Source organism: Syngnathoides biaculeatus, chromosome 2, assembly GCF_019802595.1.
Source record: "Syngnathoides biaculeatus isolate LvHL_M chromosome 2, ASM1980259v1, whole genome shotgun sequence".
Taxonomy (NCBI): Eukaryota; Metazoa; Chordata; class Actinopteri; order Syngnathiformes; family Syngnathidae; genus Syngnathoides; species Syngnathoides biaculeatus.
In genome coordinates, this window is record NC_084641.1 from 15,114,355 (window position 1) to 15,130,389 (window position 16,035).

Here is a 16,035-nt window from a genome sequence, read left to right on the forward strand (position 1 = left end):
GATTTGTTGCAATGATCCCTCCTACAGCAGCATGACATCAGGGCAAATTAAAACATTTTATTACCCAGTAGAATTGATAGTTGCACTGACGTTACGTATCATTGCAGCGATGTACTGGTTGTGCAATTGAATCCTGTCATGTTATTCCCACATAAAATATTTCCACGAGTTTCCATATTTAGCCATTAAAACGGAGTGAGATAAATGTTTTCAAGTTGAATATATTTTATTCGTAGTATTCAGTGATTTGCCGTGTTAAATAAGTAGATATAACGCAGCATTCAATTTCATTCCTGGGGGGCAAACAACTAACCACAGCATCATCCGGAACTGTTGGTCCGCAATAGTTCCTCCCCGGACCCTTAACTGTACACTTTAAAAATGGCAGCCAACATAGAGCAAATTTTCCAGGATTTTATTTTGAATAAAATCAGAGAGATTGAAGACCAGAATGTCAACAAAACGTATGTCGAGATTAAGTTTTATATGTCTCGTAGTTACACACAATTCGCTGATAAACTGAGCAAGTTTGGTCATGCTTGGCTTGAACATAACCTCATAAGTGGTTGCTAAACGATTTTTACGCGTCTGTCAGTGTGGCAGTGGCTTAGATGCAGTACAGTACATATAACTAATGGCGGTGTTTCGCGCCAGCCTCTACTTATTAATGTCTTCAAATCGCAAACTGTTTTAATTGAGCTGTTTATTTTTATATTGGAACATGACCTCTTGTACAAGACAATATTGCACATCCTTGAATGACGTTTTTTGATAAGGTAATGAGACCTATTTCATTGCCTCGTTTTAGTTTACAATGTTCTTCAACTGCACTGTATCCGATTGTTTGTTTGTTTTCCTTTAATATTCTTGTTCTCTCATGTAGCCAATAAGGGTATATGTAATGCAAAGCAACTATTCAGAATATTAATCCTCTCTACTGGCAAAGTTTGTTACGAACATACGAGGAATTTGTTTCCAGCAGTTTGAGCCACTCCGGTATTACAACAAACAAGTCACTATGACGAAAGTAAGTTTCTTTCGGCTTGTCCCATTAGGGGTCGCCACAGGGTGCCGTCTCAGATGAACGCTCATATTTTTTGGCACAGTTTTTACGCCGGATGCCCTTCCTGATGCAACCCTGTTTGAGAAATAGAGCCCCGGTGAGATATGAACTCAAGACCCCTGGTTTACCAAACTAATGCTCTAACCACTGAGCTATGGGGCTCAAACAAGTCACGGTAACAAATTATATATTCAGGACACAAATACATGGGAACAGAGTGAGCAGTGTTAAAGGGTTACATGTAAGGTTTACACTATTATAATATGATGATTCTTGTTTCTTAGTTAACAGCTCTCGAAGTGTAAGTCAAAGTTAAGTGCAATTATAATTATGTCACCATAATTTTTGATGTACCCGTTGTGTTGCATCCCATTCAATTGTGCCTGATATTTTTCTCATTTACGCTTCTTTTCAGTGCTTCTCTGGGTGTGGCTGCATGCAGTGAAATGATTTCAGAGGATAATAAAGACAAAAAGAGTGATGACAGGAGTTCACAGAAGAAACATAAGAAGCACAAAAAACATAAAAGTAAGAAGAAGAAGCGGAAAAGAGAGAAGGAGCCAAAAGAAAGCAGTTCTGAATCCGGGGTTGAATTGAATGCTCCATCCAGGTATACCTGAAATATCAAATCACATTTGCCACCCATCCATTTTCTGTACTGCTCATTCTCACCTGGGACGTGGGCGTGCTGAAGCCTATGCCAGCTGTGTTTGGGCAAGAAGCTGGGTACGCCGACAACTGGTCACCAGCCAATCCCACGGCACATATAAACAAACAACCATTTACACTCAGATTCACACCTACAGGCAATTTAGAGTATTAAATTCCCCTACCATGAATGTTTTGGGTATCTGTGGAAAAAACCAGAGTACTCGGAGAAAACCCACTCAAGCACAGTGAGAACAGGCAATCTCCACACAAGCAAATCCAGGATTACAACCTCAGTCTTCAGAACTGTGAGGCAAACGTGCTAATCAGTCGACCATTGTGCCGCCCAAGCCTCACTTTCCATTATACTTATTACTTTAAATAAATAATATGAATTGTTTTTTTTATTCTAGGAAAAAAACACTGAACCATGAGTTTGATGGTGATTGACTTGTAATATCAAAATTAAGGGAATGGATATTCTGAATCGCCATCTTACGTGTTTTAATAGAATTTTGAAAGTCACATCTCGAGTTGTTTAATATGAATGCCACTGCCAATCCATTTTTCAGAATTGTGCATGTAGAATTAAGTACATTAAATGTCACAATAATGGGGAATTCTTGGGCCAAACCTTGACCCTTGCTACTGCTTTGTTACCACATTTTACATTGTGTTTTTTTTAACTCCGTTTTACCTTATATCACAGAAAACGAGCCTCGCCAGCGAATGAAGAGGAGTGTAAGTGTTTTCCATTTTCTCCTTCTGAAAAAAAAATCTCTGTCTTAGTACTTTTTGTTGACTTGTTTTTCCCAGACAATCATGCGTGCAGCTCCAAAAGTCATAAGCACAAAACAGGAAAGAGGAAACGGAAGAAGAGGCACAAAGACAAGAGACGAGGAAATTCATCTGATTCTGACTCAAAGCAAAGGAAGAGTAAATGTTCTCAAAGCTTGGTGTCAAGGCAATGTGAGGAGTTACCTGATATCATCCCAAAGCAGGTAGGGGGTGGGGGGAGCTTAAACAGGAGCCAACATTATTGGAGCTTAAATGAACACTAATTTTGGCTTTTCTGTGCTCAATGAAGGACAGCTCCAGTGCAGCAAAAGCAGATGAGGGAAGAACGGTGCACTTCCGTTCACATTCCAACTGTTCACATTCCAGCTCGGAGAGATGGAGTTCTCGACCCGGCAGGCGGAAATCCAGATCTCGCTCACCGTCCACTTCACAGAATCACTGCCACTCGTCCAGGTCCTGAGCACTAACGGACTCATGAAATATGTCTTCAATTACAAAAAAAAATTGAAACACTGTAACACATGTACTCACTAAAAATCCTAAACTCATATTTTCTTGATAATCATGTATATTTTCTATGCATATGTCCATAGCTCTCTAGACAACAGGGATGTTTTGGACCCACCCACAGAGTCCAAAGGACATTTAGGGAAATGCATCCAAATGCTGTCTCCAAGTCCTAAAAGACGAGACACAAAAGATCTGCAAATGCTGGATGATAATCACAAACCAGCAGACGGCACAATGGAAACCACCAGAGATGATTCAGGTACAAATTGTCGACGGTTCAGTCAGATCTCGAAGTAGATACTGTATGCATGTATGTATGTATTTACGTATTCACGTACCTCTATATCTGATTTGGGCAGACCAGGTAGAAATCGTATGTAAATACTTGTGTAATCCTAAAATAATTCTTTGATTTTGGATTAATGTTTCAGCTTCATCAGTGCCAAATCAATTTAGTCAGTTTCCTCAGACGAGTGAGACCACCGTCCCACAGCTGAAGGCATCGGTACACACCTCAGCCAGTTTGAGGAAATCACCAACAAAAAAGAGGCATAAGCCATCCAAGTCGCCACCACGGAGTAAAGAAGAGAAAACATCAAAGAGGCAGAAGAGATCCCGTTCAACTTGTCGGACCCACAGAACAAGGTCCAGATCCCGGAGCTCCTCAAGGAGGAAACAATCCCGATCAAGGTTGGTTTCTTAAAGTTACTGTCTGTGAGACAGGATTTGCTGTTGGCAGTCATGAAATACTACATATGGTCTATCCAGGTCCAGGAGCCGGAAGTCACGGAGGTCACGCTCTGTGTCGCGGGATAGGGGGCGGCAAGCGACTTACAGCCAGAGGGATCGCTGGAAACGAGAACCCAGCCGCTCGCCTGTGCTCATACTGCGCAAAAAAAGATCCCCCACATGGAAACACAGCAATCACCATGACAGCTCTCAGCAAATCAGTGATTTAGGTAAGATAAAATAAATTAGTATTTTGCGTTGTCTTCTTTATATTCGTACAGTTGCCGCTTTTGCTCGTCACACATCATGCGATGCAGCCAAAGCTGCCTGGAAAGGAAGGACTATTGTGAAATAATGACAGGGCTTTATTCACATTATCAGGATTTTTGGAGCCAATCACGGATCAGTGACTTTAAAAAAAAACCGATAAGTGATCACTGATATGGTCACAAGATGGAGCAATATGTCTATTTAAATTACCTGTTCATTTACTCGAAATATTTATTGACTTAATTTACAATACTTTGTCCATCTATTTATGACAGTGAGGACAGAACCAAAGAATGGTTCTTCTATTAGATGGCAGGAAGCACATACAGTAATTAATGTCTCCACTTTTTGTGACATTTTTGTTCGTTGGTGAGCCACCATGGTATTTTGCACTTGTAAATTATGTTTCTTGGCTCATTAAAGATTAGAAATCAATGCTCATCTTTCATCAAATCACTGTAATTCAACTTTTTAAAACCTCAGAACTTGTGGCCAACCATCTGCGACTCACAAATGCAACTTGCCGAATCCTGCAGATGGCACAACAGTTTAGTGGTATTTGATCAGATTACTCAGTGTATAGCAAGCTTTCAATGTTTAAAGGCACTTTTTTTGGTTTGGAATAGTTAAACTCTGTTCCACTTGTCATATTCTTCCAATTCCATAGCTGGGCCAGTCACTTAAACATAGTTCAGATAAATCCTTCAGAAGATCTCTTAATCCTAATGCCAATTAAACATAACTACAAAGGCTAACCCTTAATGCCATAAGAATGAAAAAGCTTTTCAAAGATTTATATGATGATACCTCACAATGATAACAGCACTTTTAATCCATTTTAAGATAGGGAGTCATAAATGGTTTCTTTTGTTGGTGTAATTCTTCCCATATCTAGTATACTGAAATTTCCCATGTATATTTTGCACCCATGTACAATACACATTCCCACAGTCAAACTGAAAATTCTAGAAAACACTTCCCGCCCAAGCTTCTGCTCCTGTACGCCCGGTGGTCCAGGGATCCCAGTTTCAATCACTGTTATTTGTCTTGCCCCAGCCTACATTTAGCATACTGTTCTACTATGGTAGGTACCCTGGTGCAGGGTACCGAAAAGTGTTTCAGTATGGATTCATTTGTTTTCTTTCCAAAGAACTAGTTGCAAAGATTGCACATCATTGAATAGTTCTGCTTGATGGAAACGTGGCTTTTGTGTTCCCCTCAGGCAGAGAGCAGTTGTTGGAAATTGCCAAGGCTAATGCAGCAGCTATGTGTGCCAAAGTTGGTATGACTATCCCCGCTAGCCTGAGAAGCACAATGCTGCCGTTGACTTTGCCAGGCATGGCCATTAATGCTGCTATGACAGCAGGTATGAATGATGGTTGGAGGTTGTTGATAAGATTTCAACAATCATACATCATTCACTGTGTCTTTCTTACAGCCACCATGACCGCTGCTTTGTCCAACATCAGCACCTTGTCGTCACTGCTCCCGCTGCCCACCATAACCAACAAACCTCCTGGTGCAAACCTCAGCCAACCCGTAAATGCTGCACTAGAGGAAGTGAAAAAGAAAGTAGCAAAGCAGGCGAACAGCATCAGTATCAAGGAGTTCACAGACGTAAGATCCCAGATTCTTGATTGTCAACTCAGAACACAATGAATTGTAGTCCGTTTTAACACAATGCAACATCTGTATTTTGTATTGGATTCTGTTATTTTAAGTCATTTATGTTCTCTTCTTAGGTATAGCGATGCCTTAGGGCTGAAATTTCTGCAAGGACCCCGCTCATATGGCTCATGTTAAATAAAACCAAACATCTCTGTGCACTCACTCCTACATGCCATGAAATTTTTTTAAACATCCATCCATCCATTTTCTGACCATTTTCTTGGCCATTGGGTTGTAATTGCAACATTGTCCATCTTTTCGAACTGCTCTCATTGTTTTGTATGTAGCAACCACAGTGAAAATACATTATACGGACTATTCGTAGCTGCATTGTGAGAGAAGCAGAATTAAAAATTTCATGTGTACTTTTAAATGGGCGCAAGCTGCATTAAACCACACCCAACAAAACATGACATCACATTCATCATTATTTGAAGATAATTATGGATTTTCCACCACAAATTTGTGACTATGCAAATGGAAAACCACTACTATGTAGGGGCTCACTGTTTGAGAATCAGGATTTTAATCCTCCATATTGCCATATTGGTTTTATTTTATTAGCCGATAAGTGTTTCCTCAGATTGCAACTAGTGCTTTTTTGTGTGTTTTTAGAAGTGCAAGATGATTGCGGAAAGCAAAGAGGAGCTGCCGGTGGCGGTGCCTCATGTGCCGGTCGAAGAGGACGATGGGAAACCGTTTGGGGGATTGGTTCTGCGTGAACATAAGGCCATCAGCTTTAACATCAGTGTAAAATTCACACACATTTTACAAATGCATGAGGAAGATAACAGAATGATTACTTACTCTGTCCATGCCCCGCCCTTCATGTCAATAGTTTTTGTGGGTCTGTCCATGTGACAGCACTAAGATGTGATGTCCCATTTTATATTGTTTTAAAGTAAGTTCGATTTCTGAATTAGTAATTATGTGAAGTAAGTAAAAAAGATAATTATGTGACTCATTAATGGTAAATGTGATTCATAGTATCACCAATATGTTCACCATCCAGAACACCATTGTGCGACCAACAGCCCGAAGTGATGCAGGCATGGCAAAAGAGTTCCCAGTGTCTTCAGGATCTCAACACCGTAAAAAGGTCTCAATGAAAGATTCAGTGACCTACGAGGATTTTTTTTTTAACCTTTTAAGTGATTCAGTGTGTATTGTACAGGAGTGTAAGACGTTGGATGCCTATGGAGATTGGGTTGCTGTGGACAAAACGCCAGAGGAGCCCAAGACCACCGTTTCCACGGCAGCAGCCAGCTCATCTTCAGGTACCAGTGAGACTTCGAAAGCCGATTTGCCAGTGACGGCTGTGGCATCAGTGACCGATGACGACAGCGTGTTTCCTGGTCCACCACCACAGGTTGAGTTGCACTTTGAACTAATATCCTATCCAGCTCCCCGAATGACACATTTCTTGAATATCTTTCGTCTTTACAGCCTGTCGACATCTCTCAGGCTGTGAGTGAGAGGATCAAAGCTCAGAAGCGATTGGCGGAGAACCCCTATGACGTCGACGCCATTTGCATGCTTAGCCGGGCCCAAGAGCAGGTAGCAGATGTTTGTTTTTTTCAATTATTTTCAAAGTTTTATAATACCTTGGGAAAAATTTCAATTAGCTAGTTATATATTTCCAGTTTGAAACTTTGGCGTTTTGGCCCTTAATAAGAAACTTAAACATACTTGGGGAAATACATTTAAAAAAAAAAAAAAAAAAAAATCCTGACTAAAAAACAAATTGAATTTCATGCAAATAAAATACATTTGAATATGAAGAGTTCTTTGCTTTAAATGTTTTAGGAAAAGTGCAGAGGCTTGAGAAGCCTGAGGGAAGATGCTTTTTTTAATTTAACTTTGAGAATGGAAAGGGGCTCTTTTCATTTAACATTGGAACTTTGTTGTTTAATTTTGTTCATTTGAATTGATTATGTCATGGGGAATAAGTAATATTTAACTCAACATTCATGTTTTTGTTCTTCATTTAAAAAAAATGTTCATTCAGCTAAATATAAACTTACAAATAATTTTATTTTGCATGGATGCGTTTTATGATGAAAACAAATCTTTGTATTCATCCCTATTTCCTAAATTCCACAGCTTGACTCCCCATGGAAATTTACCAGAACCAGGTCCCGCATTCAGTCAAAATTTCTGTCTTATTGTATCCCGACCTGGTTCAACATGTGATACGAAACAGTGTAGCATTAAGGAAAAATGTGATTTGAAATACATTTACATACATTTTTTAAATAGATGTCACATTTCTCAAGGAATAGTTGTAATGAGTATTAATAGTCAAATATGCTACAGTTACATTTGTGCAATGAATGTGTAGGCGTTCATTACATATTCATTCAAAAAGTATTTATGCAGTGGAGAGAATACGAACGGTATTATGAATGAAATGAAGGATGATCAAAAACATTTTGTGAGGGGAGGGTTTGTACTGGACTGTAGTAGAGTCATATAGTTTTAAAAGAGAGCCTTTTTAACCGGGATGACAGAATGAGAGAGTAGAAGATTGAGGGTTCCCCCAGGATATGGAATATACTGTCATTACATATATATTTTTTTTTTGATTAAAACTATATTAGTGACTAGGAGACGGTTACCAAGAAATACAATATGCAAACATTTCTGAAATATTGCTTCTACAGTAGAAGCTGTGTCTGGCTAAACTATCTCATTTGCAGTTGATCACAATAATGAATGTACAGTATTGACGTTCACTATTGTTCTGCTGTGGTTCTCGCCCCTTGTCCGCTATGTCCCATCTGCCCCCTTAACCACTTTTCTGTCCATCTGCATTTTCAATCAACATCAGATTAATTAATAAAATGAAAATTAAGCATGGAGTATTTCAAATTCCTCTGTTGTTGTTGTTCCAGCACAAAGGCATACAGTTCTACCATTGTATAAGGCCATGCAGCTGAACAGGACAGGTTTTTAAAAAAAAAAAAAAAAAAAAAAGAGAGAAGTCCTTCGTTGGATCTGGATGAACTGCTTGCAATGGTAGTGGTGTTGAGCAATTTAAAATATTCTTATTTTGTTTTATAAGTTTATATATTTTGCAAAATTAGAATGGAGTTTGACTAGTTTTTCAGTATAACTGTGGCAGGGCGGTGGATGACTTGTCAGAGCATCTGCCTCACAGTTTTCTGGTCTGAGGTTCAAAGTTATGCTTGTGCGGAGTTTGCTTGTTCTCCTCATTTCTGCATGGGCCCTCCAGTTTCCTTGCACATCCTACAAACACGCATGGTAGGTTAATTGCCCCTAAGTACGAATGGGTGTTTTTTTTTCCTCTGTGCCCTGAAATTGGCTGGCAACCAGTTCAGGTACCCCACCATCTGCCTGAAGATACCTGGGATAAGCTCCAGCACTCCCGTGACCCTTGTGTGGATAAGAAGCGCAGAATATGTCTGGATGGAGCATAACCATAGTCCTCAGCCCGGGTAACGAATGGATGGAGATTCCAAAATATGTTGGTTTATATTTAAACAGCCATTCCACCGTGAAAAAAAATAAACAGTTCAATGAAATGTTATTTGAAGACAACCTAAAAATACATTCATACCGATGGAAAAATGCTATGTAAATCAATGGCCCAAACAGATATGATATTTGAGCTCATCGTAAGTTTACCTTTCACAGGTGGATGCATGGGCCCAGTCCAATACTGTTCCTGGTCTATTCACGGGTTCCACAGGAGCCCAAGTTCTCTCTTCAGACGAACTGTCCAACAGCGGCCCACAAGCTTGGCTTAAGAAGGTAAAAGATGTCAACGCAATGAAATCTCAAATAAATGCACTCTTACACAATCTTGGAACATACCGGTTGGCTCGTGGCATGCTTAATAAATGCATTTTTCATTGCATAACAAAAAATAATGAATGATAAAATGTTTCTTTAAGGAATTAATGAAGTTTAATGCCAAAAGTGTATATCGGGAGTGTCCAAACAGCAGGTCTTTTTTTTAACCACTTGTATTCAAATTCTTTCATTTTCCCAGCTGTTTGTCCTCAAGGGTCACAGGACTGCTGGATTTAAATTTGACAAATTGGTTAACCTGTAGTGTACTACTTACTTTCCACAATGGATGGCAATGCATGACCAGAAGGAGAAAAATAAGGAATTATTCATTCTCATCTGTCACATATTTATTTTCCACCAATAACATCATTTTTGGAAAGTTGTGCCTTGAAATTGTGATTAGTTCAGATTACCCTTGTTCTGATTCTGAATGTAGGGATGGGATTCTGATGTTACTCTTTTTTTCCCCTTTCAGCCAGTCCCGTTAGGGGTCGCCACAGCGCGTCATCTCAGATGCACGCATATTTGTTTGGCACAGTTTTAGGCCCCTCTGCATTTCAGCCGGGGAGAGAAGCTTACAGCACCTGGTATTCCAGGCGGTATCCCACCCAAGTACTAACCAGGGCCAAACCCGCTTAGCTTCCGAAATCAGGCGTTCTCAGGGTAGCATGGCCATAACCTTCTGATGCTACTCATTACAGTATTGAAATGGGATATACAACTGCAGACCATGCTCAAACATGCTGAGCAATTTACTTTTTCATGTACAGTATTACCTAGTTGTTTGTTTAAAGAATGAAAATATTATACTCTATATGAAAACTTCATACTGTATAATAATTGATTCGCATATCTTGACCAATTTTCTTTAATAATCTTTATGAATTAGTTTTAGGATGTTAAATAAATTAGAGAGGAAGAATGTCTAAGTAGGCAGCACGGTGGTGAACCTGGAGACCATTGGTCTCACAGTTTTGAGGACCGGGGATCAAATCCCAGCACCGCCTGTGTGGAGTTTGCATGTTCTCCCCGTGCCTGCTTGGGTTTTGTCCGGGCACTCTGGTTTCCTCCCATCTAAATTGCCCTTAGGTGTGATTGTGAGTACGACTGTTCTCTGTCTGCATGTGCCCTGCAATTGGCTGGCAACCAGTTCAGAGTGTACCCTGCCTCCAGCTCAATGACAGCTGGGATATGCTCCAGCACTCCCGCAACCCTCGTGAGGATAAGCGGCTAAGAAAATGGATGGGGTTCTTTCTTTGATACCGGATAATTATATAAAATTAGAAGTGGTCGACTTCTTTGTAGTCCGAATGTTTCACAGGAACTACAAATTTCATGTCCTTTGTTTAATGCCTTAAACTCACGCCTATGCTGATAAGCTCAAATGTTGTGGTTAGGACCAGTTCCTCAGGGCAGCACCAGTATCGGGCGGTGTTGGGGAATTTTTGATGAGAAAGATGGGCTGGAGAACAGGGGAGGGCCTTGGGAGGAACCGTGAAGGCACCGTGGAGCCGATCATCATTGACTTCAAAGTGGATCGCAAAGGTCAGAGGTCCACAGTACTTTCTCAGTGCTTGAGATGAATGGTGATAAAACATCTTTTTGTTTGGTTCAGGACTTGTTGCTGAAGGGGAGAAGCCACAGAAACCAACTGGAGGACTGGTGGTCACCAAGGACCTCATGGGTAAATGACCAAAACTGAACAAAATTTGGCCCCTCTTCTCCTTGGACAGAGAAATATCATGAGGTGGCAATAGATAAGTGGAATGCAATCATGAGAACATTTGCAATTTGACAAACGGTTGGTATCCTTCTGTTCAAAAGAAAACCCCCCAAGGGTAAAGGAAATAATACGTTAAAAAGTACTGAAGATTAACCGATGAAAATGGAGCAGTTTAGTTTTAATGATCCAAATAAGTTATTTTAAAAAATATATAGGGAACAGTGTTTAAAGTGACTGTGGAAGGGCAAAACATTGTGGGAATAAACTCACCCCACAATATAGCTTTTCTCCTCATTTCTCTCTTACCATGCAGGTAAGCACCCGGTATCAGCTCTTATCGAATTGTGCACGAAGAAACGGATGACGCAGCCTGACTTCGTCATGGTTCACAACAGCGGCCCAGACCACCGCAAGAATTTCCTTTTCAAGGTAAATCACTTTTTATATATGCACGGTTACAGGCTACTGTTGGTTGGCTAAACATTATTTGTCAATGCATTGTGTACTCACAAGGTTACAGTGAACGGTGCGGACTATCAGCCCCAAACAGCCAGTCCGAATAAGAAACATGCTAAGGCCATGGCGGCAACAGTGGCACTGCAGGCTCTTGGAGAGGTAATCGTAAGTTCAAGGGGATCTCAGATTGAAATGGACGAGAGCCAGTGATAGACTATGACGTACACCAGGGGTGCCCAAACATTTTGGCCCCAAGATCTACGTTGCAAACAGACAACCTCGCACAATCTACCTACCGAGGGTAATATTATTATCTTGCACGCTTTGGATTGCTCAGTAGTGCTTTCCCAGCCGCTTACACAGTAATTCAATGAATTAAATGGCTTTAAGTCATACATTTCCAAAAAGCCTGTAATGTACAAATCTTTAAAAAAAATGTAAAAGACTGATATATGTCCTCTCTGCGTGTGTTCTTTTATGGGCGGGACAGTTAAAGTTCCTCTTTTTCAATCATATCAGAAACCACTATCCAAATAAAAATGCACAACTGGGCTGCGTCACTCATGTGTGTACAGTAGAGTTGTCCAAAAGCAGTGAGAACCATTCGCAGTCTGTAATGTCCTTCTAAAGTTGCTTGGTCAAATCGTCAGCCATGGGTTCACTGCGTCATGTAATGGTAGTTCTTGATAGCTCGTTTAGTACGCCTGTCTTTTTACTTGGTCCAGTTCCCCCACTCAACTTAAAATCCTATTTTTAAATGGAGATTTAATTTATGAAGGAAAAACAACTATTCAGTTACCTGGGTGAAAAAGTAATCTTCTCATCCTAATAAATGGTTAGGCCATCAACAGCAGCTACAACTGAAATCAAGTGTTTTCTATAACTGCCAAAGATCATCTCTCTGGAGATATTTTGTCCAACACGTTCATGTAGAATTGTTTGATTTCACCAAACAAAACAAAAAAAAGTTGCAGATTCTGCGACTAGGAGTGTTTTATAGGGAATACCCAAGAATAGGTTCTGTGGAAGCAACAAAGAGTCCCCATCCCAGTGACCCATAGGGGTCCCTAAAAAAGTTTAGACTGTAATTTCCGGCCTACCGAGCGCACCAGATGATAAGCCTCACTCAGTACATTTGTAAAGGAAATACTATTTGGTACATACATAGGCTGCAGCTGTGTAAAAGTCGCAAGTGCCCACATTGAAACACAAGATATTTATAAAGAAGGATGGTACACAGACAGACTTTTCAATGTTTTCATACCTTAGCTTAACATAGCAACAACACGGTAGCACGGACAGGGCTTGTTAAAAAAAAAAACATACCGGTAAAAAAAACAGCTGCAGCAGCTACACAGAAGCAACATGGGAGCACAACACTAACAGGGCCGGTTAAAAAAAATAAGTAAATAAACATACCGGTAAAAGTCACATCCTCTGCACATATATTCCACCGGTGTCACGCTTACCTTTTCTGCTCGAGTGCCCCCTTGCGGCCGTTAGAATGCAAATTAGCCACATCACCGCCTAAAATGCAGGATTGAAAGCGTGTGAAAAAAGTCACAGTTTATAGTCCAGAAATTACGGTAATTCGCTATGGATATGTTTCCAATGATGTCGCCACAGTGCCAGGATTCCCTTAGACCAATTGGATTAACGATGGAAAAAAACTTCACGCTTCACCTATTACCTGGATTCTATGACACACAAGATAGCGTAGTTGGAAACCTATCCATAGATGCAACAAGATGGTAGTAAATAACTGTGGCTCTTATTCTCATTTCAACATACTGTAGTTGCTTGGCACCAAGTTAGCATCAGACAAATAGTTTAATTTTATACAGCGAATGTGTGAATTTATCAATGAATAATGGAGGGTAGTTTTCAAAAATTAGGTGGGAGTTCACTGTATTAAATATTCTTCAATGGCAATTTAAGTCTCCTGATCTCAACTCAATAGGCCATGATTTTACAACAGGCAGCAGTGCTCTATCTCGGAATTCTCGCTTGAAATTTGAAAGTCAAGACTTGACACCATCGTATGATTTGGAGATGAGTTTTTTTCCACACCTCTGGTAGGAACAAAACTGTCATAAATTGAGGATGCTCTGTATCACGAAAATAGCAGCTGCTGTCATCTTTTAAGGAACAAAATTACCATAATGCTGATACAGAGGGACAGAGTGAGCGACTAAAGCGTTTGTGCAAGATCACCCTCGGATAGGACACCTGCATCTCCGTAGTTGAGCTACATTATAACTATTTTTTGTGTCTATGTGTGTCCGTTCACTAGGTTCCTGTTGATGGACCGGGACTCTATACTGGCCCTGTCTTCACAGCGGCTTCCACTGGCCCTCTGTTCTCCACGTAGACATCCAACCGTCGACTGGTTATGTGACCATTGTTCACATGTCCTCATTTTTATTCCGTTTCTATAGTCCTGGGTGTATAAGTGGTGCACAGGTAAAAACACACACTGAAGTGTATCAGTGCGCTTTTGTGCACCAAGCATTTTAGTCTTTTTTTTTTTTTTTTTTTTTTTTTTTTTAAAGCACACCATCAGACAGGACTCCAGTCGTGTTATTCAAATGAACAAACAAATCATTTGAGTGAACAGACTGAATGGAACTGATTTCATCCTTTCCCACTGTATTTGAGCAAATTATCCGCAAACGTCGCCACTTGCGTCGTGGGAAGGTGGATGAATACGCGTAGGGGCCGACGATGAAGTGGCTGACTTTATGGTCGTCTTAGGCTTGCTACACAGCAGCTATGATGTTCTGTCAAAATATTTCTTTGTGAAACCGGACTCTGGTGGCCCAAACAAGATTGTGGACTGCTGCCCTAGAAAACTGTGTGAAATCATTGATTACGCAGTGCCATGCTGAAACTGTGTACTGTACTGTATCCTCTGCTGGCTGCTTGGCAGCCATTGGCGATAAATATAAAGTACAGCTGTAGGTATACAGTACAGTATGCAAAGTATGAAATAATGTACAATGTTTTTAAATGAATGTCTATTGGTACAGATATGAAGTGGCTCAGACTAATACTAATAAAACAAAAAGCACATGCAATAAAAAGGCCTAAAAGTAAATAAACAATTATAAGCTCATTAAATATACGTGACGAAACACTTTTATTCCTTTATTTGTACAGAAAATTAGTCACGTAAGACATGCCTACAAATGGACATACCGCTCATTTGAGAACCAGACCAAATTTTTTTATGTGCATCCCTGTGTAGTTCTCCAGTACTGTATCAGGCCACCATTAGATTTGTTGTTATGACCAGATACAGTTTAAATCCAATGTCTAATGGAGGATGATGACTTGATTAAATGTTTACTTGTCTGAGGCCAAAACTAAATAATTTAGAATTACAAAAATAAATCATGTTTATTTGTAATTCATATTTGCAGCAAGTTGTTAACCATAAATTGGCTAAAAAATCAGTTTCATTGAGCGCTCCTAAATGTTAATATTTTGAGACACGGCTGTACTGACCCTTATTCACTGTAAGGGCTACCGGGAGTGATGTTATCCATTCAATAACATGCTCTGCATGCATTGAAAGAGTGAGTGTTTTGGAATTCGAGCAGGACGAGGATTTCGACACAGAGAAGCCGGTAGGAAGTAGCATTGTGAAACCTGACTTTGATGTTTGCAAGTGTCTACTTAACGGCTGCACTTTTGATACACACACACACATACACTGGACATCAGGGACAATGCCTCTGGACTGGAAGAGTGGGGTGGTGGTCCCTCTTTTTAAGAAGGGGGACTGTACGGTGTGTGCCAACTACAGGGGGCTCACACTCCTCACCCTCTCTGATATTCAGGGGTTCTGGAAAAGAGGGAAGTCAAATCTCAGATTCAGAAGGAGTAATTTGTTTTTCATCCTGGCCGTAGAACAGTGGACCAGCTCTTCACCCTCAGCAGGGTCCTTGAGAGTTGGCCCAACCAGTCTACATGTGTTTTGGGGACTTAAGAGAAGGCATTCAACCGTATTCCTCGGAGAGTCCTGTGGGGGGTGCATTGGGAGTATGTGGTACCTAACCCCCTGATATGGGCTGTTCGATCCCTGTACAACTGGTGTCACAGTTTGGTCCGAAGTGGCTGGGAAGAGGTTCCCTGCTAAAGTTTCTGCCCCTGCGACCCAACCTAAGCTATGCGGAAGAAAATAGATGGAGGTATCCATATCTAAATATGTTACACGAGCTGAGAGCTATGGTTGTTGTACTCCATCTGTCCATTTTCTGAGCCGCTTATCCTCACAAGGGATGTGGTAGTGCTGGAGCATATCCCAGCTATCTTTGGGCAGGAGGTGGGGTACACCCTGAACTGGTTCCCA

At 40.5% G+C, this 16,035-nt stretch overlaps 1 protein-coding gene across 5 annotated transcripts; it reads left to right on the forward strand.

Moving 5' to 3' along the window:
- Positions 1 to 318: 318 nt before the first annotated feature.
- On the forward strand, positions 319 to 14,801 carry LOC133509238 (protein SON). Of its 5 annotated transcripts, none has more exons than XR_009797286.1 (21): positions 319 to 464; positions 1,479 to 1,673; positions 2,421 to 2,452; positions 2,528 to 2,712; positions 2,799 to 2,962; positions 3,103 to 3,278; positions 3,451 to 3,709; positions 3,788 to 3,978; positions 5,241 to 5,384; positions 5,457 to 5,635; positions 6,302 to 6,436; positions 6,699 to 6,785; positions 6,861 to 7,055; positions 7,133 to 7,243; positions 9,344 to 9,460; positions 10,900 to 11,047; positions 11,118 to 11,186; positions 11,539 to 11,654; positions 11,739 to 11,846; positions 13,975 to 14,144; positions 14,234 to 14,801. XR_009797286.1 is itself a non-coding variant. In XM_061836140.1 (21 exons), exons 3-21 carry the CDS (start codon positions 1,510 to 1,512, stop codon positions 14,050 to 14,052), a joined length of 2,658 nt encoding a protein of 885 aa, XP_061692124.1. In that variant the 5' UTR covers positions 963 to 1,027; positions 1,107 to 1,160; positions 1,479 to 1,509; the 3' UTR covers positions 14,053 to 14,801. The 5 variants fall into 5 exon arrangements, 4 of the variants coding, with proteins under 4 accessions (XP_061692102.1, XP_061692113.1, XP_061692121.1 ...); XM_061836140.1 differs by lacking the exon at positions 319 to 464 and adding exons at positions 963 to 1,027; positions 1,107 to 1,160 and having other exon boundaries at positions 13,975 to 14,801; XM_061836118.1 differs by having other exon boundaries at positions 13,975 to 14,801.
- The last annotated feature ends 1,234 nt before the right edge of the window (positions 14,802 to 16,035 follow it).

What these genes read in the sequence shown, in the direction of transcription:
- LOC133509238 (XM_061836118.1), top strand. Translation starts at nt 382, where the DNA reads ATGGCAGCCAACATAGAGCAAATTTTCCAGGATTTTATTTTGAATAAA. An exon ending in TCAGCAAATCAGTGATTTAG is followed by an intron (nt 3,979 to 5,240) that starts GTAAGATAAAAT and finishes TGTTCCCCTCAG; the next exon opens with GCAGAGAGCAGTTGTTGGAA. An exon ending in CCATCAGCTTTAACATCAGT is followed by an intron (nt 6,437 to 6,698) that starts GTAAAATTCACA and finishes TTCACCATCCAG; the next exon opens with AACACCATTGTGCGACCAAC.